This window comes from Chiloscyllium punctatum, chromosome 4 (genome assembly GCF_047496795.1).
Source record: "Chiloscyllium punctatum isolate Juve2018m chromosome 4, sChiPun1.3, whole genome shotgun sequence".
NCBI classification, from domain to species: Eukaryota; Metazoa; Chordata; class Chondrichthyes; order Orectolobiformes; family Hemiscylliidae; genus Chiloscyllium; species Chiloscyllium punctatum.
The window spans coordinates 91,089,131-91,113,456 of record NC_092742.1 but is presented as its reverse complement, the minus strand read 5'-3'; the positions used below and the strand labels follow the sequence as shown (position 1 = coordinate 91,113,456).

Genomic DNA, 24,326 nt, shown 5'->3' with positions numbered 1-24,326 from the left:
GTGGTGCTACTGAGCAGTCTCAATCAGTGGGTGGGAATCAGATAGCTTCCCAGTCAGATCTGGAGTCAGGCAGGGCTGCCCTCTCTCTCCTGCCTTGTTTGTGTGCTGCATAGAGCCATTTGCCGAGTCCATCAGGAAGGATGCGAGCCTGAGAGGGGTGACTATTTCTGGCAGCGGGGGCCTACAGGGTTAAGGCCTCCCTGTACATGGATGACGTCGCCATTTTCTGCTCGGATCCTCTGTCCGTGCACATGTGACCAATTCAAACGGGCCTTGGGGGCCAAGGTAAACCGAGGCAAGAGTGAGGCCATGCTCTTTGGGAACTGGGCCGACCAATCCTCGATCCCCTTCACCATCAGGACCGATCACCTGAAGGTGCTGGGTATTTGGTTCGGGGGGGCTGGGGCGTGCGCCAAGTCTTGGGGGGAGCGTATCAGCAAAGTGAGGCAGAAACTGGGCAGATGGAAGCTACGGTCGCTCTCCATCGCGGGAAAAAACCTGGTCATCAGGTGTGAGGCACTGTCATTGCTATTATACGTGGCACAGGTCTGGCCTATTCCCAGAACCTGTGCCGCTGCAGTCACCCGGCCATCTTCCAATTTATATGGAGGTCAAAGATGGACCGGGTCCGAAGGGACTCAATGTACAAAGATCTGGACAACGAGGGAAAAAACACACCCAATGCCACCCTCAACCTGATGGCCACCTTTGTGTGAGACTGCATCAAGCTGTGCGTGGATCTCCGGTACTCAAACACCAAGTGTCACTATGTACTGAGGTTCTACCTGTCCCCGGTGTTGCAAAGGATGGGCCTGACCTCGCTGCCGCGGAACGCTCCGAGTAGTTGGACCGTTCCGTATTACCTGTCCTTCGTGGAGAAGTTTATGAAGAAAAACACCTTTGACCACAAGTCCATCAGGAAGTGGTCAGCACGTAGTGTCCTCGAGACCCTTCGGGAAAAGGAGAGGGTGGATCCTGTCGAGCGGTTCCCTGAGCAGACTGTCAAAGTCATTTGGCAGAATGCCTCATCGCCAGTACTTTCCAACAAGCACCAAGACATGGCTTGGCTGGTGGTGAGAAGGGCTCTGCCTGTGAGATCCTTTATGCACACCCGGACTCTCAGCCGCACCGCACGCTGCCCTCGAAGTGGCTGCTGGGGGGAGGAGACTGTCACACACCTCCTTCTGGAATGTGCCTTCACAAAGGAAGTCTGGAGAGGAATGCAATGGTGTTTGTCGAGGTTCGTCCCGAGCAGCTCCGTGACGCGGGACTCCGTGCTCTACGGCCTGTTCCCCGGGACGCACACCGAGACGAACATCAACTGTGCCTGGAGGATCATCAACTCGGTGAAGGACGCTCTCTGGGTGGTCCAAAACCTGTTGATCTTCCAGCTGAAGGAGTTGACCCCGACTGAGTGTTGCAGACTGGCACATTCCAAGGTCTAGGACTACGTGTTGAGGGACGCGCTGAAGCTTGGGGCAGCTGCCACCAAGGAGGAGTGGGGAAAGACCACCGTGTAACATCTGCCTGCCTAAGAAGGACAGGGGGCCCACGCAGTCATTTGGGCTCTGCTGACACCTCATCAGAAGAGCTGGATAATAAATGTACAGACTTGTATATAGGAAAAATAAATTTTGATGTCTGTATGTAAAGCAATGTAATGTGTGCACAAGAATGGCATGACCAATTGTAAAGGGATCCAAATAATTTTATGAATAAAGCATATTTTTGAAATAAAAATGAAAGGTGGAAGTGCCAGCCTTTGACTGGCCAGCAGCTCTCCCAAGAGTTGGTCTTTGGGGATCCTTCATCCCAACGAAGATGGCCTCTGCCCGGTGAAGCGCCTGAATCAATGGGCATTGCCAGAAGGAGGCGTTGGTGGTGCAGTCTTCTGTTGCAATCCAACCAACAAGCAGGACTTGTTGCTTCCATTAAACACCACCCCATATCCGGCAGCACCTGCTCTCAGCATCCAGCCCCCACCTCCCTGACCCCAAAATGCAACCACATGTGGAAAAGAGACAGCAGTACATGGTGTCAGCATACTGTACTGCAGTCAAAAGGATGAAGGCAGTGTGGTTGGTCAATAGGAACAGGGCCCTTCTGTACTGGAAGCTCTATTGTCAATATTGAGCATTAAGGATATACACACCACACACACACATGCACAGATACACAGTCTTTCAAACACACGTGCTAACACACAGCGTTTCTCACACAAACACACACTCACCTATACACACACATGAACACAAAGACATACACATACATGTCCACGGGAACACAGAGATAGACACGCACGCACAAACACACATATACACACAGAGAAACAGTCTCTTGCGCACACGTACACATACGTTCACACACACAGGCACATAGTCTCTCTCACACACACACTCACACACATCTACAGGAACCCAAAGAAAGACACACACAGGAACACACAAAGAGACACACACACACACAGCGTAAGGAACATAAAGAGAGACACACACATACACACATGAACAGATTCATACATTGTACACTAACACTCCCGGACATGCTCATAGTAACACACACAGAACCATAGAAAGACACACACACAGGCCCACACACAGTAACACACAGGTACCTGTAAACTTGACAGCAGTGATGGAGGAGGAATGTTCATCCAGGGTTTGGAGCAGACTGTAATCATTCTCTGCATCTAACACATGGATCAGACGGTCTCGGCTGGCAGATGCCAGCAACTTCATACCTGGAGATGGATGAGGAAGGCATTAACATCATAATCAGCTACAGGCAAAGGAAAAAAAACCTTCTCAACAACAATACAAAGAAGTTGCGTGTAAATTATTACTTGGTGTTGCAAAACCTGTGAAAAGAGATACATTTTTTCAAAGCACACATCAAGACCATTTTGCAAGAATACCAATATAAAGGGGAACACATATGACACAGTATGAAAACAGAGCACGGATTGGTTGGTAAGTGGTCTCTGACTGGTAGAGGCAATGCCATGGAGAATGTACCAGATAGATGATAACTGATAGCCAACCGCTAAGTTTTGTTTAAAGTTAAACGAGGCAACCAGTTTAAGATTGGTATTAAGGACTGCGGTATGTTGCACCCCAGCAGTACATATACCAGTACGCAAGCCCCTGTTCATTACAGAAAGAAAGACCATGTCCACATAATGTGCCTATTTTGTCTCAACAAAACAGGAAAAGCCATCCTCTGACCTATTGCTCAGGGATACGCCTTCAACATTCAGAGTCAACCTCCCTGGTTTTAACTGACAACTTTGTGTGTTTGTGCACCCTGTGCTCAGTGTTAGCTATGACCTTCCTGAACAGAATGGCCCTGACTCTATGTAATTCAGGTAGCTGCAGCTAGAGAGAGAAGCCATCAGACCTGCACCAGTCTGGGAGTTCTCCCTGTTCTCTGCAGTCAAAGCTACCTCAAGCCAGAAGAAAATCAGATAATTTTTCCTCCAGAAGTTGCTGTCATCTGTGACTTTAAGTAATATGTCAGAGACCTTTTTGTAAGCAAACCTGTTGGACTGTTCCTCCTGAAAACTAGTGAAAGCATCCAGAGAAAGAAGACTGAGAAACAGTGTTCTGATCAGTACAGTACCATCTCAGCAGATCCTGTCAACGGCAAATTAATTTCCCAGTTTTCCCTCAGTCTATATCACCCATGTTTTCTTTCCCACCTGTCTGCATGCATGCAAAAGAGTAGCTCAGTGGTTAGTATTGCTGCCTCACGGCGAGGGACCCGGGTTCAATTCCAGCCTTGGACGACTGTCTGTGTGGAGTTTGCACATTCTCCCTGTGTCTGCGTGGGTTTCCTCTAGATGCTCCGATTTCCTCCCACAGTCCAAAGATGTGCAGGCTAGGTGAATTGGCCATGCTAAACAGCCCATAGTGTTCGGGTGAGGTGCATTAGTCAGGGGCAAATGTAGAGAAATAGGCTAGGAGAACGGGTCTGGATGGGTTACTCTTCGGTGGGTCGGTGTGGACTTGTGGGCCGAAGGGTCTGTTTCTACACTGTAGGGATTCTATGATTCTAAGAGGGAATGAATAAGGGCTTAGAGTTTAACCAGTAGAGATATATGCTGATAGTTCATCATTGTTTACCTGTAGTTAGAGGTTATTTACTCATTGTAAATAGAAATTCTTGTTAAGTAGAGAAACCTGTTCTGTCCTTTCTGTCACCCAAAGTCCAAAAGACTCATACATTGTGGAATTTTGTGTATTTTTAAAAATTTGTAAGTTTTGCAATGCCTCTGGAAGTAGGGGACTTTGATTTATAATACACCACGCCAGGGAACTGTGGTAATAGGAGCATTACTGCACTAAGTCTGAGACCAAGTCACATTGAAATATTGGATAGGTGATCAAAATCTTCGCCAAAGAAGTAGGTTTTGAGTTCTGCCATAAATGAGAGAGAGAGCCAAAGGTGGAGATATTTAAGGAATTAAAAACCAAGTGCTTAGGCTTCTGAAAACATGGTCAACAGTGGTGGCGTGATGGAAATTAGGAATACGCCACAGGCCTGAACTGGAGGAGCACGGTGGCTCAGTGGTTAGCACTGCTGCCTCACAGCACCAGGGTCCCAGGCAACTATACAGGGATTGTAGAGAACCCAGGTCATGGACTGCAAGGCAGCCATCTAAGCCCTGGCCTCAAATCTGTATCCATTGCAACTTAAACTGTGAAACTGTGTTCTTCGAGGTGCAACTTGCAGGGCTGTTGTCCTGACATAGAACTTTGCCAGAAGTTAACAGAGTGGGAGCACAAGCCTGTCATAACTGAAACAGTCATTATTCTTTGCAGCACTTCAGTTCAGCGAATAGTGACCCAGGAGAGGTTAGAGGGTTATAAAGCTGCTCTAACTGTTAACTCACCATTAAGCCAACTCCCCCCAGCCCCATCTCGACTCTCCTCCAACCAACCAACCAAGCCTCCCCTTACACCCCATACTGCCACTTCCCACTTGCCTGCACCTTGCCAATCCAATACAATGTCCCCCCTCCCCTGCCCGTCCCAGAACCAGACAACACACTCCCCTCACTATGCCCCAACCGGCATCATGTTGGCAGTCCATCATCCACAGTTTAGACTCAACACTATCCTCTTACAGACCCACAGTTCTACATCTTGCCCACGAAGGACCATCCCCACCTCTTTTCCCCTGGCCCTGCCCAAAAGCTGGACCTAACAACCTCCCACTCCTGCTGCTAGAACAGCACCCACTATCCTGCTCGACCCAATGACCCATCCCGCTATGAACCCTGAACTGGCTAAACCAGTCCATGGCTTCCTGGGTACCCTGCCCATCCTAACCCTTCACCAACCTTCATCCTAACCCCTTACCTCAACAACTTCAACAGCCCCACTGACAAAGTGCCTAGATGCAAAAGATCTCAAAATAAATCTTAAATCTCTGAACACAACAAGTCACTGCTGCAGAAAGGGGCGCTGCGTTGATTTCCCTCAACAGTCCTGCACTAGGGAAGTGGGAGCTGTTTGATCGCAGGAGTGCTCCATATTTCTAAAGGAACAGGGATTGGAACTCCAGGTTGGAAATGGTGACCAATGGCAATCCAGAGAAATCTAGGAATGGACTGACAACCTGTCTGTGTTCGCCGCTCCTCGGATATCTGGACCAGCGGATCCATTCCCGCAGATTTACGAGGATGTTACTGGGGTTGGAGCTATAGGGAGAGGTTGAAAAGGCTGGGGCTGTTTTCCCTGGAGCATTGGAGGTTGAGGGGTGACCTTATAGAGGTTTATAAAAGCATGAGGAGCATGGATACAGTAAATAGACAATGTCTTTTTCCCAAGGTAGGAGAGTCTAAAACTAGAGGGCATAGGTTTAAGGTCAGAGGGGAAAAGATTTAAAAGGGATCTAATAGGAAACCTTTTAATGCAGAGGGTGATGTGTGTCTGGAGTGAGGGGCTGGTACAATTACAATATTTAAAAGGCATCTGGATGGGTATTGAATTTGAAGGGTTTAGAGGGATTTGGGCCAAGTGCTGGAAAATGGGACTAGATTAATTTAGGATATCTGGTCAGTACGGATGAATTGGAACAAAGGGTCTGTTTCTGCGCTGTACATCTCTATGACTCTAGCTGATGTCAACCTGAATATTAATCCTAGGATCTACCTCTTCATCGTGAATGAGTCACTGGTTTGTCCAGGTAACTCAGATATCAGTTTTGGTGATACAGATCAGAGCTGTCCAACATAGTAGCCAGAAGCAATACTATGCCATTCAGATCTGACTAACAGTATACCTGATTAGTGAACAGGAATTGTAAATACAGCCAAAGTTATTGGGCACATGGCTCCTCACATTCACATGGTTAATGCTGGTGAACCTTTCATGTTTGTTGGTAACAGTGTGTTTGAAATCTAAGTGTGTTCCTTGACCATTGTGAAAAGTTTCTCTCTTGGTTACTGAATTCCTTAAGCGCGCACACACACACTGTGTGTGTGTGCGTGCGTGCGTGTGTGTGTGTGTGTGTGTGTGAATTAGAATGAGTCAGAATTGGTCCAGTCTCATCAACCAAAAATAAAAATCCCAAACACTTTCATAAAAATGCTCCCTTTTAAAAGGGTGAAAACAATGGTTTTTAACAAAATAAGTGCATGTGGTTAAAACAGGATTAACATGGCAGCAATTGGACAACCTCACTGTGGTAAGCAGTGGTTTTAAATGTGTTCTTACCAGTCTCCGGTTTGGAGTATTCAAGACACAGGATCTCCGAATCATGGGCTTCCACTTGAAGGAGCTCTCTCAGTAGCTGGAGATCATGGACCCTGACAGACACAATGCAACACAAGAATATCAGTCCTTTCCAGGCTGTACTATAGGATCGATGAATAACTGAGTGCAGACAATCTGAGCTAGCAGTGATAGTCACCCTTTACTATGTCTTTGCTGATTATGCTCCCACTGAACCCCCAGGCAAAAAGGCTGAGATTGCTGCCCTTATCGCTAAATCCCAACTTGTCCCTTCACACCCTCCTTGTCTCTTACCCCTCAGACCAGATGACGTCGGAACAGAAGTAGGCCATTCGGCCCATTGAGACTGCTCTGCCTTTCCATGAAATCAAGGCTGACCTGTGAAAGTGAGGACTGCAGATGCTGCAGATTAGAGTCAAGATTAGAGTGGTGCTGGAAAAGCACAGCAGGTCAGGCAGCATCTGAGGAGCAGGAAAATTGACATTTCAGGCAGGAGCCCTTCATCAGGAAGGAGGCTGGGAGCGTCAGGTTCTTGAGGATCAAGGGGATTATGGGGAGAGAGTGTGAAAATCGGATAGAAACCTTATCAGCTATGCTTGAATGGTGGAGCAGACCCGATGGGCCGAATGGCCTAATTTCTGCTCCTTTGTCTTATGGTCTTACCTGGTCTGGTCTACACATAATTTCAGATCCACAGTAATGTGGTTGATTCTCAGCTGCCCTCTCGGAGTGACCTACCAAGGCCACTCAGTTGAAGAGCTGTTCAGGACATGATGCTTTCATCTTAGAGAGTCATAGAGATATACAGCATGCCATCAGACCCTTCGGTCCAATTCTTCCGTGCTGACCACATATCCTAATCCAATCCAGTCCCATTTGACAGCATTTGGCTCATAACCCTCTAAACCCTTCCGACTCAAATACCCATCCAGATGCCTCTTAAATGTTGCAATTGTACCAGCCTCCACCACTTCCTCTGGCAGCTCATTCCACACTCATACCACCCTCTGCGTGAAAAAGATGCCCCTTCAATCCCTTTTAAATCTTTCCCCTCTCACCCTAAACTTAAGCCCTCTCGTTGTGGATTCCCCCATCCCAGGGGAAAAGACCTTGTCTATTTATGCTCATGGCCCTCGTGATTTTATAAACCTCTATAAAGTTGCCCCTCAGCCTCCGACGCTCCAGGGAAAACGGCACCAGCCTGTTCATCCTCTCCCTACAGCTCAAACCCTAGCAACATCCTTGTAAAGCATTTCTGAACCCTCTCATGTTTAACGACATCCTTTATAAAATACTAAAATACAAGTCTCGCCGTCTCTACTGCTGGCTTCTGCTGTATACCCAGACACACACATACTCAATACTGGTCTGACTCGGATCAGTGGGACACACCTCAGAGTTCCAGCCCGGTCTCCAGATGCCATATGCTGTCCATCGGGGCTCACACACAGCGTTCGAATTCCGGTCTTCATCTCGGCGGCCTGGCCATCCGGTTTGTCGGAGCCTCCCGCCGAATTGTTCTCCACATCCAGCAGTGTCAATGTGTTGGAGTCCATGTAAAGAACCTTCAGCAAATCCTGGGATGAGAAAATTAACACGGGCTCAGGCGGAAATGTTCATTCACCCGCTGTCTTTAAACATGTGAGTGAGCACGCTTTAATCTCGCAAGGAATTAAGGGATACGGGGAGAGTGCGGGTAAGTGGCATTGAAATGCCCATCAGCCATGACTGAATGGCGAAGTGAACTCGATGGGCCGAATGGCCTTATGTCCACTCCTATTTCTTATGGTCTTATGGTCTTATGAGTAAGTTTCTCTAACGGGAATGTGGAAGGTGCCAAACTGACAAGATTTGGAGATGCCAGTGTTGGACTGGGGTGTACAAAGTTAAAAATCACACAACACCAGGTTATAGTCCAACAGGTTTAATTGGAAGCACACTAGCTTTCGGAGCACTGCTCCTGATGAAGGAGCGACGTTCCGAAAGCTAGTGTGCTTCCAATTAAACCTGTTGGACTATAACCTGGTGTTGTGTGATTTTAAACTGACAAGGTGTGCATTGATACAGCACCCTTCACAACCTCAGGATACCCCAACGGTGTTTTTGCAGCCAACTAAGTATTTCTGAAACGTAGTCACCATTGCAAGACAGGAATTGTGACAGAGAGAACTCACACACAGCAATATCATAGTGTCCAAGTGATCTATGAGACCTGTGTTGGAACAGCAGGGAGACAGCAACTTTTCTTCAAAATAATGCCTTTACATGAGATCCTCTTGGAGGGATATAGGCCAAGCGCAGGCAGGTGGGACTAGTTTAGTTTGGGATTAGGGGGTGGCATGATTTGATTGGAGCGAAAGGGTCTGTTTCTGTGCTGTGTGACTCTCTGACTCTACGTTAGAGTTACGGTGGCAGCCATCTTCTGGGAGGGAGTGGTGGATCCAGATCAGGGCTGGGCACAACGCGACCAATCTAAAACAGGATGGGAGCAGGACATTTAAATCATTGTGGGGATCAGAATGGGAACAAATCAGATGCCTGTATAAGCTCCACCGTTTATGACTCCGACCTGCCTTCCATACCCTTACCTAACAAGGGTCCATCAATCTCAGCTCTCCAACTGACTGCACGGCTCAGCAGTTTGTTGGGGACAGAGTTCCAGAATCTCCGTCAGTTCTTGTGCTTTCTGGCATCACCCTAAAGAACAACTTCTCTCTCAGTTTAAGGCTATACCCTCATGTTGTGCACCCACCAAAGGGGAGTTCAGGGACCTGAAAGTAAGCTTAGGAATTAAAGGAAACAAAGGCTGGGGTAGGGGAGGCATTGTCAGGGATATAAGGAGAGGACATTAAGCCTTGAGGAACTTAAAATTGTCACCAAATATAGCTGGCCCATTTGAGTGCAACTCACACAGACAGCACTTGAGAGTGATTCAGCTTGGAGCCACAGCGACCGGACTGAGTAAGGAATCCAGAGGGCAGGAGATCAAACCCCCCCCAACATTGTTGAACACATTTTCTTTTAACCTTGCTGCCTTTAGATTCGACATTTCGGTTTGTTTTCCTGCCTTGTAAGATGGCACAGGAGAGTAGCGAGACTGCACAATACATCCCCGCTGTATTTTGTAACAAAATACACGTGTCGATAATAAATCAAACAAACAAATAAATATTGTGAACGGCTAAACTTATTTCCATAAACATGCGGTGAGGCAGCAGACAAGGGACGGTGAAGTGTCAGGTCTCTCGGTGACCCCGAGTCTGTCGATCTGACAGGGATCCAGTGGCTCACTTACACTGCTGATCATGTTACGATGCAGTGAGCTCCCATGGGTGCTGGAGCCCTCAGTGTTCCAGAGTCGGAGGGTATTGTCGGATGAGCAGGTAATGAAGGAGCCTGGGGGGAGGCACGCGCGATTACTGTCTTCCACTTCCGGGTAGACCTGTTAGAGACAACCATACAACCTTAGGTCCTCCAGAAGCGATGATTTGAAAATGTGGCATGCTATTAACAAAAAAAAAGACTTTTACTGTGGGGCTGTTATCTAGGAGACTTCCCATACACAGATTCCACAGCTTAGCAAGTTGTTTATTCCTGCGTGGCACTGAGCGCAAAGAGAACATTGGGCAAACCACAGCCTATGAGGAAGTTAGTGATAGTATTAGACACAAAACAAAAGGCATCCAAATTGGCAAGAAACAGAACTGAGGACTGGGAACAGTTTAGAAGTCAGCAAAGGATTGATTAAGAAAGGGAAAGTAAAGTGTAAGAGTAAGCTTGTGGGGAACATAAGAACTCACTACAAAACTTACTATGTGCACACAAAGAGAAAATGACTGGTGAAAACTAGTGTAGACCCTTACAGTCAGAAATAGGGCAATTTATAATGGGGAACAAAGAAATGGCCAATGAACTAAATTCATACTTCACTTCTGTCTTCACAAAGACACACACGAATAATATACCAGAAATGATGGGGAACACAGGGTTTAGTGAGAGGGAGGAACTGAAGCAAATCAGTATTAGTGGAGAAACAGTGTTGGGAGAAATTAATGGGATTGAAGGCCGATAGATTCCCAGGGCCTGATAATCTACACCCTAGAGTAATTAAGGAAGTGGCCCTAGAAATAATGGATGCATTGGTGGTCATCTTCCAAGATTCTTTAGACTCTGGAATAATTTCTACAAATTGAAGGATAGCTAATGTCACCCCTCTATTCGAAACAGGAGATAGAGAGAAAACAGGGAATTATCGACCAGTGAGTCTGGCTTCAGTAGTGGGGAAGATGCTAGAGTCTATTGTCAAGGATTTTACAGGAGAATATTTAGAAAACAGTGATAGAATCAGACACAGTTCAGCATAGATTTACAAAGGGAAATTGTGTTTGACAAATCCACTGGAATTCTTCAAGGATGTAACTAGTAGAGTTGATCTTGGGGAGAGCCAGTGGATGTGATTTATTTGGACTTTCAAAAGGTTTTTGATAAATATGCAAAATCAAAGTACACGGATTTGGGAGCAGTGGATAGAAAATTGGTTTGCAGACAGGAAACAATTAATGGGAATGAATGAGTCTTTTTGTGAATGGCAGGCAATGACGAGTCTGGTACTGCAGGGATTGCTACTAGGACCCCAGCTTTTCACATATATGTTAATAATTTAGATAAGGGAACTAAATGTAATACCTCAAAGTCTACAGACAACATAAAGCTGGGTTGGAAGGGTTTACTATGACGGGGATGTAGAGATCTTGGATGCAGTGTGTTTTGGACAGGCTGAGTGAGTGGGCAGATGCATGCCAGATGCAGTATAATGTGGATATATGTGACGTTGTTGGTTTTGGGAACAAAGTCAGGAAGGTAATTATATGAGCGGTTGTAAATTGAGAGAGGGCTGTGTTCATCAAGACTTGGGTGTCATTGTGCACCAGTCGTTGAAGGTAAGTGTGCAGTCAAGAAGCCAAACTGCACATCAGCCTTCGTAGCGAGAAGGTTTGAGCGTGATTGCCTTGCTACAATTATACAATACACATCCGGAATACTGTGGGCAGGTTTGGTCTCCTAGTCTGAGGAAGAGTGTTCTTGCTACAGCGCGAGTGCAGCAAAGGCTCACCAAGTTCATTCCTGGGACGGCAGGACTGACGTATGAGGAGAGCTTGAGTTAGCTGGGATTGTATTCACTGGGGTTTAGGAGAAAGTGAGGAGATCTCATAGAAACCTATGAAATTCTAACAGGACTAGACAGGTTTTGTTGCAGGAGGGATGTTCCTGATGCTGTGGGACTCCAGAACCTGGGGTGATAGTTTAAGGAAAAGGGGGTAAACCTTTTAGGACTGAGATGAGGAGACATTTCTTCATCCAGAGAGAGGCAAGGCTATGGAATTTACCACCAAGGAAGTGGTTGAGGCAAAAACATTGTGTTTTCAAGGAGGAGGTAAATATCGCTCTTGTGGCTAAAGGGATCAAGGGATATGACAGGGAGGGAGGGATGAGGGTATCAGCCATGGTCATATTCAAGAGTGGAATAGGCTCAAGGGAGAGAATGGCCTATTTTTGTTCCTTTCCTCTGCATTCCCATGAATTTAAAATCTCCCATTCCATTGATATTTTCTAACCAATCTGTTCAGTAATGTTATGACACGTCTCTGGAGCTGGTGGGAATTGAACCTGGGCCTCCTAGCTCACAGATCAGAACACTACCACTGTAACACAAGGAGCCTCGGTTCCACTGATACAACATTGGTGGCCCAATGTCTTTCACCCATGACTTCCTATCCCCAACGTTTCTCAGCCATCTCTGCTGACTTGCCTGGCTGTGGAACATCATTGCCCTCCTGTACACACGGTGAACAGAAACAAGCTGCATGACTGGTATTTGAAGTCAGGATTGTGCAAATGTTGCTGCGAGGAAGAGTTTTTAACCGAGTTTCGTCACATGGCCTGGGCATCATTGGCAAGACCAGCGTTTATTACCCATCTCCCCTTGAATTGAGTGGCTTGCTCAACCATTTCAGAGGGTGGTTAAAAGTCAGTGTGGGCTTGGAGTCACATATAGGCCATAAAGATGAGATTTCATAAATAAAAAAATGATGGTTTCATAGCATCTTTGCTGACACTAGGTTTCAAAACTCCAGTTATTATTAACTGAATTTAAATTCCACCCACTGCCACACCGGGATTGGAACACTTGCCCCAGGGCACTTCTTAGGTCTCCATACCTGTAATGCAGTGTCATGACTACAACACATTGTTTCCCCATCGAGAGTTACCCAGTTTCTACTGAGGAAGCACCATTCTAGATCTAATCAGTGACATGCTGTATTGAAATAGAGTTACTGAGCAGCAGTGTGGATCTGTTCACTCCCTTTGTCTTCCTGCTGTGGGGAGATCCACAGAACATCCACCCGTTGCAGCACTGTCAGAGTCAGTTGCTCATGGGGTGGTAAGTCATGAATCTGGGCTCACTTGGGCAGCACAGCATCTCAAAAAAGCAAGGTGGCCAACCAGCCCAATCTGTCTTGTGTGTGGCCCCAGACTTGTGGAAGTAATCTTAACTTTGTAAGCTTGTGTGGAACGTAAGATCTAACTTTAAAAGTTTACATAGGCCTATAAAGAGAAAACGATTGGCGAAAACCAGGCAATGGCACAAAACCGTTAATACATCTCTCACAATGACTACAACAGCAAAAGAAAATTCAGACATAAAACACTATGGGCAGCTATTTTCAATGATGCCTACAGTCATTGGCAATACTGCTCTGTGTTGACACCAATCGCAATCATTCCAGACCCAGGGCACCTCATGTGAGTGCGCCAACTGTAGCAGGGTAAAGTTCTGTAACCAAATACTGGAAGGGGGAAAGGAGGGAGAAAACGAAAGGAAGGAAAGTGGAGAGAAAAGGAAAAGTAGGGAAGGGAAGAGGTGTGAGCAAGGGAAGGTTGATTAATATTTATATCATGTCTTATAAAACTCCAAGACATCCCTGAGCTCTTTAGAGTCAACAGGTGCTTTTGAAGTGAAGATATCGCTGTAATGTAGAAACAAAAAGAGGATGAACGGAATAAATGTAAGGAATATAACTTTAAAAGGTGATTTAAGGAGGAAGTTGCCTTGTTTAGTATATCTTTCCACAGTGAGTTAAAATGTGGCCTTACCTCCACACTCCAAACACAGGATGCATGGTAGAGGGCAGAGTATACCTTCCCGACCTTCTTAAAGTCCTTGACATCCCACACGTACAGGCTGTGGTCATTGTACACACATGACAGCCAGCGGTTCGTGGGGTCGTAGGTCAGAGCAATGGTGTCTGGGTACTTGGCATCTGCTCTGGTTGAGAACAGGTGGCTGCAGAAGGAATGGAGTGGCATTAATAAACCAGAAAACGACCCAACCATGGAGTGCCATTGAGGGAACCACAGCCTCTTTATTTGCTAGCAGTCTGTGCCCCCTTCCAGTATTTGGGATAAGCACCTGTAGTTAGACAGCCGGAGTGGGGCAGGGTGACGTTTTCATTAATTCATTCTCGGGTTGAAGGCATCTCTGGCCAGGCCAGCCCAATTACCCAGAGGGCCTTAAGAGTCAGTTACATTGCTGCGAGTCTGGAATCACATACAGACCAGGTAAGGATGGCAGTTTCCTTTTCTAAATGACATTAGTGAACGAGATGGACTGCACCTCCCCTCCCCCCCAAATAATCAACAGTGGTCATCATTAGACTCTTAACTCCAGATCTTTCTAGAATTCAAATTCCGCCATCTGCCATGACAGGATTTGAACCCGAGTCCCCAGAACATTACCTGGGTCTCTGGATTAACAGTCCAGTGATAACACCACTGGCCATTTCCCCCATTAGGGGTCAGAATCCTGCGCTGTATGAGGGAACAGTCACCCAGGCCTGATCTTCCCCAAAATTGGCCCAGATAGTAGGGAGGGTGGGTGTCTTCCAATAGGAGGTGCTCGGAGTCCTGCCAGGGCTGCAGGCTGAACGAGAGGGAGGGAGCGGGGGAGGGAGAGAGAGAGGGGCCTCCTTGACATTTTAGACAGAAAATGGACTCAAGCAGTCAGACCACTGATATGGAAGGGGTTGGAGTGTCCACCGCAGAGTGAGCTACATGAGCATGAGCTGTGGTGAGGTGAGTGAGGGGGGGAAAAGTAGGGGAGAGCCTCAAAACCAGCCTGGAGAAGGGATCGACCCTGGGGAGGACACATCAAGGCAACTGGCCTGCTGTGCAAGTACCAGATGGGCGGAGCCAGAGAGGACCCAGGATGGACAGTCCTTTCCTCTTTGGTGAACATCTCTCAGGGTGGGGGAGGGTCAAAAGAATGGGGCGAGGGACTAGAGATGGTCAGATTCCTTTCACCACAAAGCATGATTAGCAACATTACATGGGGGGGGGGGGAGGGGAGGGGGAGAAGAAATTGGCATCAAAAAAACAAAGAACGTCTTGCTTCACGAATGAGAATATTTCATTACTAAGCTGCTCTCGCTGCGTTGGTGTTGAATGATTTAGGTTGAAGGTCAAGCCTCTCGCATGGCCGTGACCTGTTTATGTGCAGCAACAAACAAAGCCAAAAGCCATCGCGCCTACGTGCACATCACATGCTGCACCACATGAAACAAGGAAGGAATCATCACTTGATGTGTACATCCATTGTTCCCCTCTGACTTTCATCAACACACACTAATTCCAGAGAGAGTTAGTGAGGGACGGAGGACTGCATTCCTTCGGGCAAGCAGCCCACTCTGCAGTGAATGGCACACTCATGTTCAGAACCCACACAGCCTCTGCTTTCAGGGTGTGTGGGCAGCACTGTGGTTCCACACTCATCCAAAGTGCCTCATATCAGAGACTGGTAATTGTTGGCTTGTTGGAAATGAGGCCACTGGTTTTACTTTTTGTCCAGCAAGTTGAAGCAGTCCATGTGGTGGACAATATCCAGGTTTGGTCTGACAAGTGGCAAGCAACATTTGTGCCACACAAATGCCAGGCAATGACTGTCTCCAACAAGGGAGAATCTAACTATCATCTCTTGGCATTCAATCACATAGACACCGCCGAATCCCCCACTCTCTACATTCTGGGTGGTTAATCTTAACTAGAAACTGAACTGGACTGATCATATAAATGCTGCAGCTACAAGAGCAGGTCAGAGGCTAGAAATACTGTTGCGATTAACTCACCTCCTGACTCCCAAAAGCCTGTCCACCATCTACAAGGCACAAGTCAGGAGTGTGATGGAATACTCCCCACTTGCCTGGAAGGGTGCAGCTCCAATAACATTTAAGAAGCTTGACACCATCCAGGTCAAAGCAGCCCGCTTGTTCGGCACCACATTCAAATTCACTCCCTCCACCACCGACACTCAGTAGCAGCAGTGTGTACCATCTACCAGACACACTGCAGAAAGTCTTCTGTAAGGCTTCTTAGACAGCACCTTCCAAACCCACAACCAGTTCCATCTAGAAAGACAAGAGCAGCAGGCACATGGGAATACCATCACCTTCAAATTCCCCTTTGAGCCACTCACCATCCTGACTTGGAAATATATCACCATTCCTTCACCATCAGTGGGCCAATATCCTGACAGCTAGCCACAGTTGCAGCTCTGATCAAAGCCTTTCCCAGTCTGCCAGCTCCACCTCCCACTGTGCACTCACCTCAACAACACTGGCAACTTGATGACAGATTGGAAAGAGATTCCACAACTGGGATATCCATTCAAGGTCTACCTGAGTGGGATTAAAACCGACATGAGTCTAGCTCCCTGGATGACCATTCAAAGATAAAGCAACTCAAAATCGATTTATTGAAACCCTCAATATTTTCTTGATGACTTTCCGATCATCCCCAAGGGAAATGTGTTCCCTTTTGGTTCTGCCCTCGGAAAACAGTGAAGACTGGCTTCATGTCAGGATTCTGCCCCCGCCCCATCATTCAGCCCTGACTCTGCTGGGGAAGTTCCAGGCCATACTGCATTCTGTCTCTGCTGCTAACATCAGCTTTGGCATGGTTATGCGCTTCTCTCCCCCAACCGCACTGAACGTTCTCAAGAAAGTTGACAATTCCAAGGTAGGGATCGATTCTAGGGTTCAAACCATTCCATGTCTTTTATGGTCCCTTTCTTCTTTCGTGGGATGTGGGCATCACTGTCAAGGTCAGCACTTATTGACCATCCTTAGTTGCCCTTGAGCAAAGCGTTGGAATATCGGACTGTGGGAGGCCATCTCCAACTGCCCTGTGAGTCTGGAGTCACATGTAGGCCACACAGGTAGGGATATGTCAGAATTCCTTCCATTAAGGATGCGAGTGAACCCAATAGTTTTTTTTATAAAGAAACAACAATTGTTCCTTGGTCACCATTACTATCACTAGATTTCAATAAAATTCAAGGTCTACCTGAGTGGGATTAAAACCGACATGAGTCTAGCTCCCTGGATGAGCATTCAAGTGACATCACCACTGGGCCATTGCCATAACACCCAGCTGAACTTGGTGGTTGTTGTTAAGTGTATCCAAGGCTGAGACAGACAGACTTCAAATCAGTAGAATAATCAAGGGTTACAGTGAAAAGTGGAGTTCAGGATGAGCCACAATCTCACAGAATGGCGGAGCAGAATTGAGGGGCTGAATGGCCTCTTTCTTCTCCTCAGTCTTATGGCCTTACTTGGCAGATGACAACCATTTAGCGGGTCACGTCTATAACCACCATCCAATCACGTCCCCTGCCACATTACAGTGAGCCAGGCTGGCACTTACACTGCCCCCTCACTTTCACTATTCATAATCCATTAGCTCTGCCACCACCGTGAGGGCTCAATGGCATGGCACCGAGTTCCTCTTCCGCTGTTAATGGTTTCACACTGGGCGAGCTTCTGACTCAGTGTGGGGCTCCGAGTGTGGGCAGTTTCCTCTCTCTGGCTGACTTCATTCCTGAGACTGTGCACCTGCTGACTCCACTCGGATTGTCCTCACTCCCTGAGAAGCTGTCTCAAGATAAAAACAACATCCTTCTGGCCAATCAGCATGGTGGACCTTTGTACAGAAGATCTCTCTCTACCTCTGGAACAAATGTCAGCCCATCCTGTTGATACTTTTGTGCAGCTGTCTCACTGTTGTATTTGTCGGCCTCGTTATCTATACTTCACTTTGCACATGCCTCTCCACCTCAATCCCTGTTTCTGCTATCTCTCACTCTTTGCAGCTCCCCATTTGCTCTTTAACTCTCTAGCTACCTCTGCAGTTTCATTAATCTGTCTCTACAGAAACCTACTTCCCTTGTTACATTTTATTGGCCTGTCTATCTGTCCATCCACCTATCTTTCTAACTGTTTGCCTGTTTGTCTATCCACTTTGCTGGTTGTTCTGCTACAACGCATGTTTCATTAACACAAATTCGCTATAACACGATTGACGAATTGGGGACACTGTTTCTAAAGCGTGTATTGTATAATGCGATTCCGGCCCCATTAGTTTAAATGATGCTGCTACTATGCGAGTTTCATATAATACAGGATTGATGAGAACAGAACTACCATGTTGTAGCAGAACTGACTGTAAAAGTGTATCCATACTTGTACTCCAGTGTGTGTACATCTTACTCTTTCTATACATACATTTAGCAGTGTCTGCAATTACTTACCCCATATGTGTCTATGCAAATTTCTCTCTTTATCTGTGCATCAGTGAGTTCACATGTGTATTTGTGTACCGTGTCTGTGTGTGTGCGTGCACACATACATGCGTTGTTGTGACTTTAAGAAGTTATTTTGTCCTTTTTTTGAAGAAAGGTTGTAAGATAGAGACAGTGAGCAGTCTACCAGAACCACTTGAGTAAACAACTTGGGAGACCTTGGGTGTGTTTTAGCAGCTTGAATGGATGTGGCCAGCTCTCGCAGATCAGGATTTCTGTTTTTAGGTTTAGCTTTAAGCAGAAGCCATTGGGGCCTCAACAGAGTTGGAAACTTCAGTGAATGTCTCTTAGCTGCTACTCTCTCTAAATCTTCTCCTGATGTTTTTTTTTTGCCTCCTGGATTGGAGAACTGTGTGTGCGAATCTGTGTCTGAATCTGCCTTTTGACCAAGGGGTGTGTTTATGGGATGTTACTATTTTGGAACAGTTAATTAGTGTAGTTACTGCATTATTCAGTTAAGTATTCCAATAGGGTTAAGTGATTCTACATTGCTCTTTCTTTGGTTGTACTTTGAACCACTGTGTTTAAATAAGTTGTGTTTTGCTTAACATCAAGTAGTGTGACCAGTCGCATTGCATCTGGAACATGGCACTTTATATCTACCTTTCAAAATAAGACTAGTTAGGGTCTAGGCTACCTTGGTAAAGTATTTGGAGGGGGTTGGTCTGGTCCATACCATAACACAGAGAGGGACAGAGAGAGAGAGAGAGAGAGTGTGTGTGTGTGTGTGTGTGTGTGTGTGTGTGTGTGTGTGTGTGTGTGTGTGTGTGTGTGGTGTGTGTGTGTGTGTATGTGGTGTGTGTGTGTGTGTGTGTGTGCCCTCCCTTTCTCTGTCTCTGTGTATTTGCCAGTCTGAGGTTGCATCTCAACAATATCTCCATCCCTTCAGTGCCTAGTGCCACAAGCCTCACTGTAGACAACCGCTTTACCGTTATGAGCCACATTTACTATTACTCACATCCAGTGAATTTAATGCTGTCTGAAATGTTTCTCAACTCAACATTCAGTGGTCGTGGTGCTCTAGACAGAAGATCTTTCTGGAATGTTCCTCTGGTGGGCCAGTAGTTCCATAAAGCACTAGTCCATCGTAAGTCTTACCTGGGCTCCGTGGCAGCTGCGATGTCCATGCCCAGGTGATGTGGTTTGGGCATCGTAGCGATGAAGTGGAGGTTTGCAGGGTTAAAAAGTCGTACTGTACCATCAGCACAGCCGCAGAAGATAAAGTCCTCACTGACCGACAAGCAGTTGGCCATTGTGGTCTGTGTGGAGGGGAAAGCATCAGCATTATATTACTCTCACTGCAGTTTCTTCTGAAGGCATTAAAATAAAACACTCGTAACTGTGGATGTTCTCTGCAAAAGAACCTCCAAACAAGTTGCTCCTGCATTAAATAAGGGTCATTTCTTACTGACAAAGGTTTTAGTTGCAGGCAGCAACTGACACACGAACACACACACACACACACACACACACACACAAACACACACACACAGAAGCAGACACACACACAGATACACACACATGCACAGACACACACACAAGCACAGACACACACACAAGCACAGGCACACACACACATATACAGACACATGCACACACAGAAGCAGACACACACACAGATACACACACATGCACAGACACACACACACACTCACAGGCACACACACACACATGTACACACACATGCACAGACACACACACACGTGCACAGACACATGCACAGAAGAACACACACAGAAGCGCACACACACACAGAGAAGAACACACACACACACACACACACACACACAGAAGCGCACATACACACAGAAGCGCACACACACACACACACAAGCTTATACGCAGATTTAGGAACAAAAGTACCATTTTGATTGGAACTGACAGCTTTGAAAATATTTGTTTCAATACTTTGTTTTTATAGAGATGGTGGTCAGAAAGCATCTTAAGTTGTAAAGGTATTAGGGTCTTTGAAAAAAGTGTAAAGTAGAACAATGTAAATGTGAAAATCAGGAATTAAGGGTATAGAACATACAGTCATATGGAATGCAGCAAGAGTAGGCCATTTGGTCCCTCAGGTCTGCTCCACCATTCAATAAGATCGTGGCCTTAATTCTGCATTCGCACTCCATCCTCAGTAACCACTGACTCCCCTTGTTAGTCCTGAATCTAACTACCTCGGCCTTCAAAACATTCAATGACCCTGCCTCTACTTCTCGCAGGAGGAACTGTAGATTTCTGTAGATTCAAGAGAGAAAACCATTTTTCTTATTTTGGCCCTACATTGGGATCCCTTCTTTGTAAGCTGGATAGGATAGACTCAGGGGCCTGTTTCCACGGTAACAGGGAACTGAAGTGATTTGATTTAATGGAGTCGACGTGAAGAAGGAATTTGAGAAAACTGAACAGCTCAGTGTGGTTTTAAAGAGGGAGACACAGATAAAACTGAGGAAACGCTAGGATTTAAATCAAACAATATATTTTTGCCCGCATGGAAAAACATGTCCGGTGCTATCTGCATCGACAGTTTAAGGAGCTTTGTCCTGATGCAAAGAGGTTGAGAACTAGGTCAGGAAGGGGCAGCTTGTCAATGAGGAGTGAGTTGACTAGACAAAATGGCTTCCTTGTGTTATTGACCTTCAGCACTGTAACGCTGTCAGGGCTGGGTGGCTATCATGGAGTCTTCAGCATTGCCGGATGAAAGCAGTCACTCCCTCAGAACGTTCACTCATCGAATACTTACTTTCCCGGCTGGTAACAATCTTGGTGTGTGAGCCATCAACGCACGGCTAAGACAATCTCCATCTCCCCTCCTGTTCCTTCCCTGTCCAGTTAGCTGCGCACAAGATGTAGCCTGCTGAGCGAGGTCCCATTAAGCATTTGTGAGGTTTTGACCAGCAAGTTCAGTGCATGGGACAGGGGACCGCAAAGGAGCAGGGAGGTAAGGAGAGATTGGGGCATGGAGATATCAGGTTAAAAAGGAGTGGTAATCTAATGCAGAGTAACTTGCAGGAAAAAAAAACACCTTTTTATTTAAGTGGTTAGGAGCTGGAATGGCTAAGACTATTGCGAGAGCAGATTCAATCATAGCTTGCGAGAGGGAATTGGATGACAACATGAAAGGGAAGTACTTGCAGGTTTGTTGGGAAAGAGCAGGGGTGAGTGGGACTAGCCAAGATGGAACGAATGGCCTCTTCCTCTGCTGAAACAATTCTTTGATTCTAGGAGGGGCGGCTAAGAACCAGGAGAAAGCTGAACATGGCACAACAGGCTGGCCCAGCACAACATCTGTGACAGGGCGAGACTCCATGCACATCCTCACCACACTGTTCAACTGAGGTCAGAGTGCAAGACGACATGCATCACACACTGTTTACATGCAAATGAGAAAGGATTGATTAAAGGACAGGCACCACTTAGTTTACTGCCCCTGGCAGCCAATAGACAGACACTCAATTCAGCTCGTCAACCAAAGATGTCAATGAAGCAGCAGTATGAAACAAAATGAGGATATTACTGTAGAGGCTCTCCATTTATTCTGCCGTTAATGTGCCTTTTTCTCTTTATCCATTCATGGGGTCGCTGGCAAGGTCAACATTTGCTACCTATGCCTCATTGCCCTTGAGCTTGCGAGGGCCATTTCTGGGGCTGTGGGACTGGGGTCACATGTAGGCCAGACCGGGTGAGAATGGCAGATCTCCCTCCCTGAAGGACATCAGTGAAGGAGCTGGGTTTGCCCAATAATTGGTGACAGTTTCAAAGCCACCACGACGGACAGCAGCTTTAAATTCCAAAACAAAAGCAACTCAATTTGACAATGACAGTGTCACTGGTCTCCAGAGATCCCATGTTAATGGCCTGGAAAATATGAGGTTCAAATCCCACTATGTCAGCTGGTGGAGCTTAAATTCAACAAATGATTAATTCTGGAATATAAAGCTGTAATGCTAAATGTTACAACTCTCATCGATCACTTTCTAAAAATTCATCTGGTTCTCTAACATCCCTTAGGGAAGGAAATCTGTCATCCTTCCCTGGTCTGGCCTACACACGACTCCAGACCCACAGCAATGTGGTTGACCCTTACCAGCTGAGACGGATAATATATGGAACGGGCAATAAATGCTGGCCTTGCTAGTGACAACCACAACCAATAAAAGAATGAAAAGAGAAGAACTTGCAGTAACAGGGCTGGATGTGATTGCAGAGATAGGGAGGGGCACGAATTGCGATCAAGGAGTTACTGTACAAGGAGGCAAAGATGCTCCGTGAGCATGGGCGAAGCGATGCTGTAGAAACATTCACTTGCAGCGGGCACATAAAGGCCACAACAAAAGCTGATGGACTCCAGCTCCCTGAACCCTCGTGCGCTGTGTAACAGACCACGCTGGCGAGTCACAGAGAGGCAGATGCACAATGAGAGATGTCAGAGTTGAATGGGGTGATGAAAGGTACTGACATCGGACACTTACTGTTGTACTGTCTGCGTTCTTTTCATAGTCAATAGCGTTAGAGCGAGAGAGGAGAGGGAATCAAGTGTTAGAGAAACAATAAAGAGCAGCACATTGAGCTGACAGAACACCAGGCACGTACACACAGACACACACATATACACCACACCTTCGAACCGGCTATGCAGAATGAACCCACATTGCCCCTCACACGTCCTAACCATCTTCCTACTGGTTGACCGACTGACTTCAAGAAAGCAAACTTGCTGGCCAGCCTGTTTTGCAGCTGCTTTGTGGGATCCTGCTGTGTGCAATCTGTGTGCCCTGCCCTCCCTCCTGCATCACAGCAGTGAGATGTCAATCTGACTTTCCCTGCCATTCTGAGATGATAGCAATTCATTCAGCCTACCAGGACTGTCCAGCCCGTGAATGCGAACGCATCCCACCCGGGCGGTGGGGGTGGCTGGGGGGAGTGATGTGGGAACGAGTATTGTCTGGTGGAGCAGTGCCTCCCCCTGGTGGTACTGCAAATAGCCTGCCTGGGATTGTGAAGGGAGGTAACTCCCTGTCCAGCTGCTGATGAGGTGGTGATCAGGTGAGGGTCGGATTATATACACACTGAGACATTTCTGGGTAGAGTCTTATAGACAGTCCCCTTCCCACGTGAGGATCAGAAGGCAGCTGAGCATGGGGGGAATATGCAACAAAGGTACTCAGGAGCAGTCGGGCAGGTTTTGGACACTTGAGACCCTCTTCCTGCGTCCCACAACAATAGTCCCAGTGTCCGGTTGGGGGCCACACAGTTTGGGTACACTTTCACTGGCAGAAAAGAGCGAGTGTGCTTCCGTCATAGACCCTCCCATCTATATCTACCACCTCCCCCTACCCCCCCCCCCCCCACCCCCCCCATCCTGGATCCCCCACCGCACCCCCCACAACCCAGGGCCTGACTGGCTGGAAACCCCACTGATCCCCACACCAGCCAACTCCTGCATACGCCTATGCTGGGAATTGGGTGCAGTCGCGGCAGCGGCCGCTGCTTCCTGGTGGCGCTGTGCGGGACCTCAGAGCTGCTGGCCTTTTGTCTGGGCAGGGATGCACCTGGAGGCGGGACTCATACTCCCCGACAGAGGCAGAAGTCCAACTCAAGCTCTGCCGAGGGCTGTGGGGCGACCCACCAGAGTGGGGACGAAGGAACTGCACCGAAGTGTGTGGGGGTGGGGGCAACCCGGTAACCAGGGGGCAACACTTTGGATGGAGGATAACGGAGCCCATCAGAATGTTTTTGGCGGGAGGTCAAGCCATGCTCATCTGGGTTTTCTCTGCTCCTTGCCCCATGGGTAATGGTGACACTGGCACTGGACCTGGCGGCCGTTATCTCACCCAATGGCTGAAGCCTGGGCGCCACAGAGCACCAGGTGGCTATTGGGCTACAGAAATCATCGCCCT

The 24,326-nt window shown here is 47.1% G+C and overlaps 1 protein-coding gene across 3 annotated transcripts in view; it reads right to left on the bottom strand.

Annotated features, from left to right (window-relative positions):
• mapkbp1 (mitogen-activated protein kinase binding protein 1) overlaps positions 1-24,326 on the bottom strand; it is a 229,896-nt gene that overhangs the window by 86,744 nt on the left and 118,826 nt on the right. For 2 of the 3 annotated variants that reach the window (XM_072569283.1, XM_072569285.1), the window contains 7 exons: positions 22,899-22,916; positions 19,528-19,688; positions 13,893-14,082; positions 10,033-10,179; positions 8,130-8,314; positions 6,720-6,811; positions 2,615-2,740 (listed from right to left, as the gene is read on the bottom strand). In XM_072569283.1, the coding sequence (XP_072425384.1) occupies positions 2,615-2,740; positions 6,720-6,811; positions 8,130-8,314; positions 10,033-10,179; positions 13,893-14,082; positions 19,528-19,688; positions 22,899-22,916 (919 nt within the window). The remainder of the gene's footprint in view (positions 1-2,614; positions 2,741-6,719; positions 6,812-8,129; positions 8,315-10,032; positions 10,180-13,892; positions 14,083-19,527; positions 19,689-22,898; positions 22,917-24,326) is intronic. The other variant, XM_072569284.1, reaches the window with a different exon arrangement.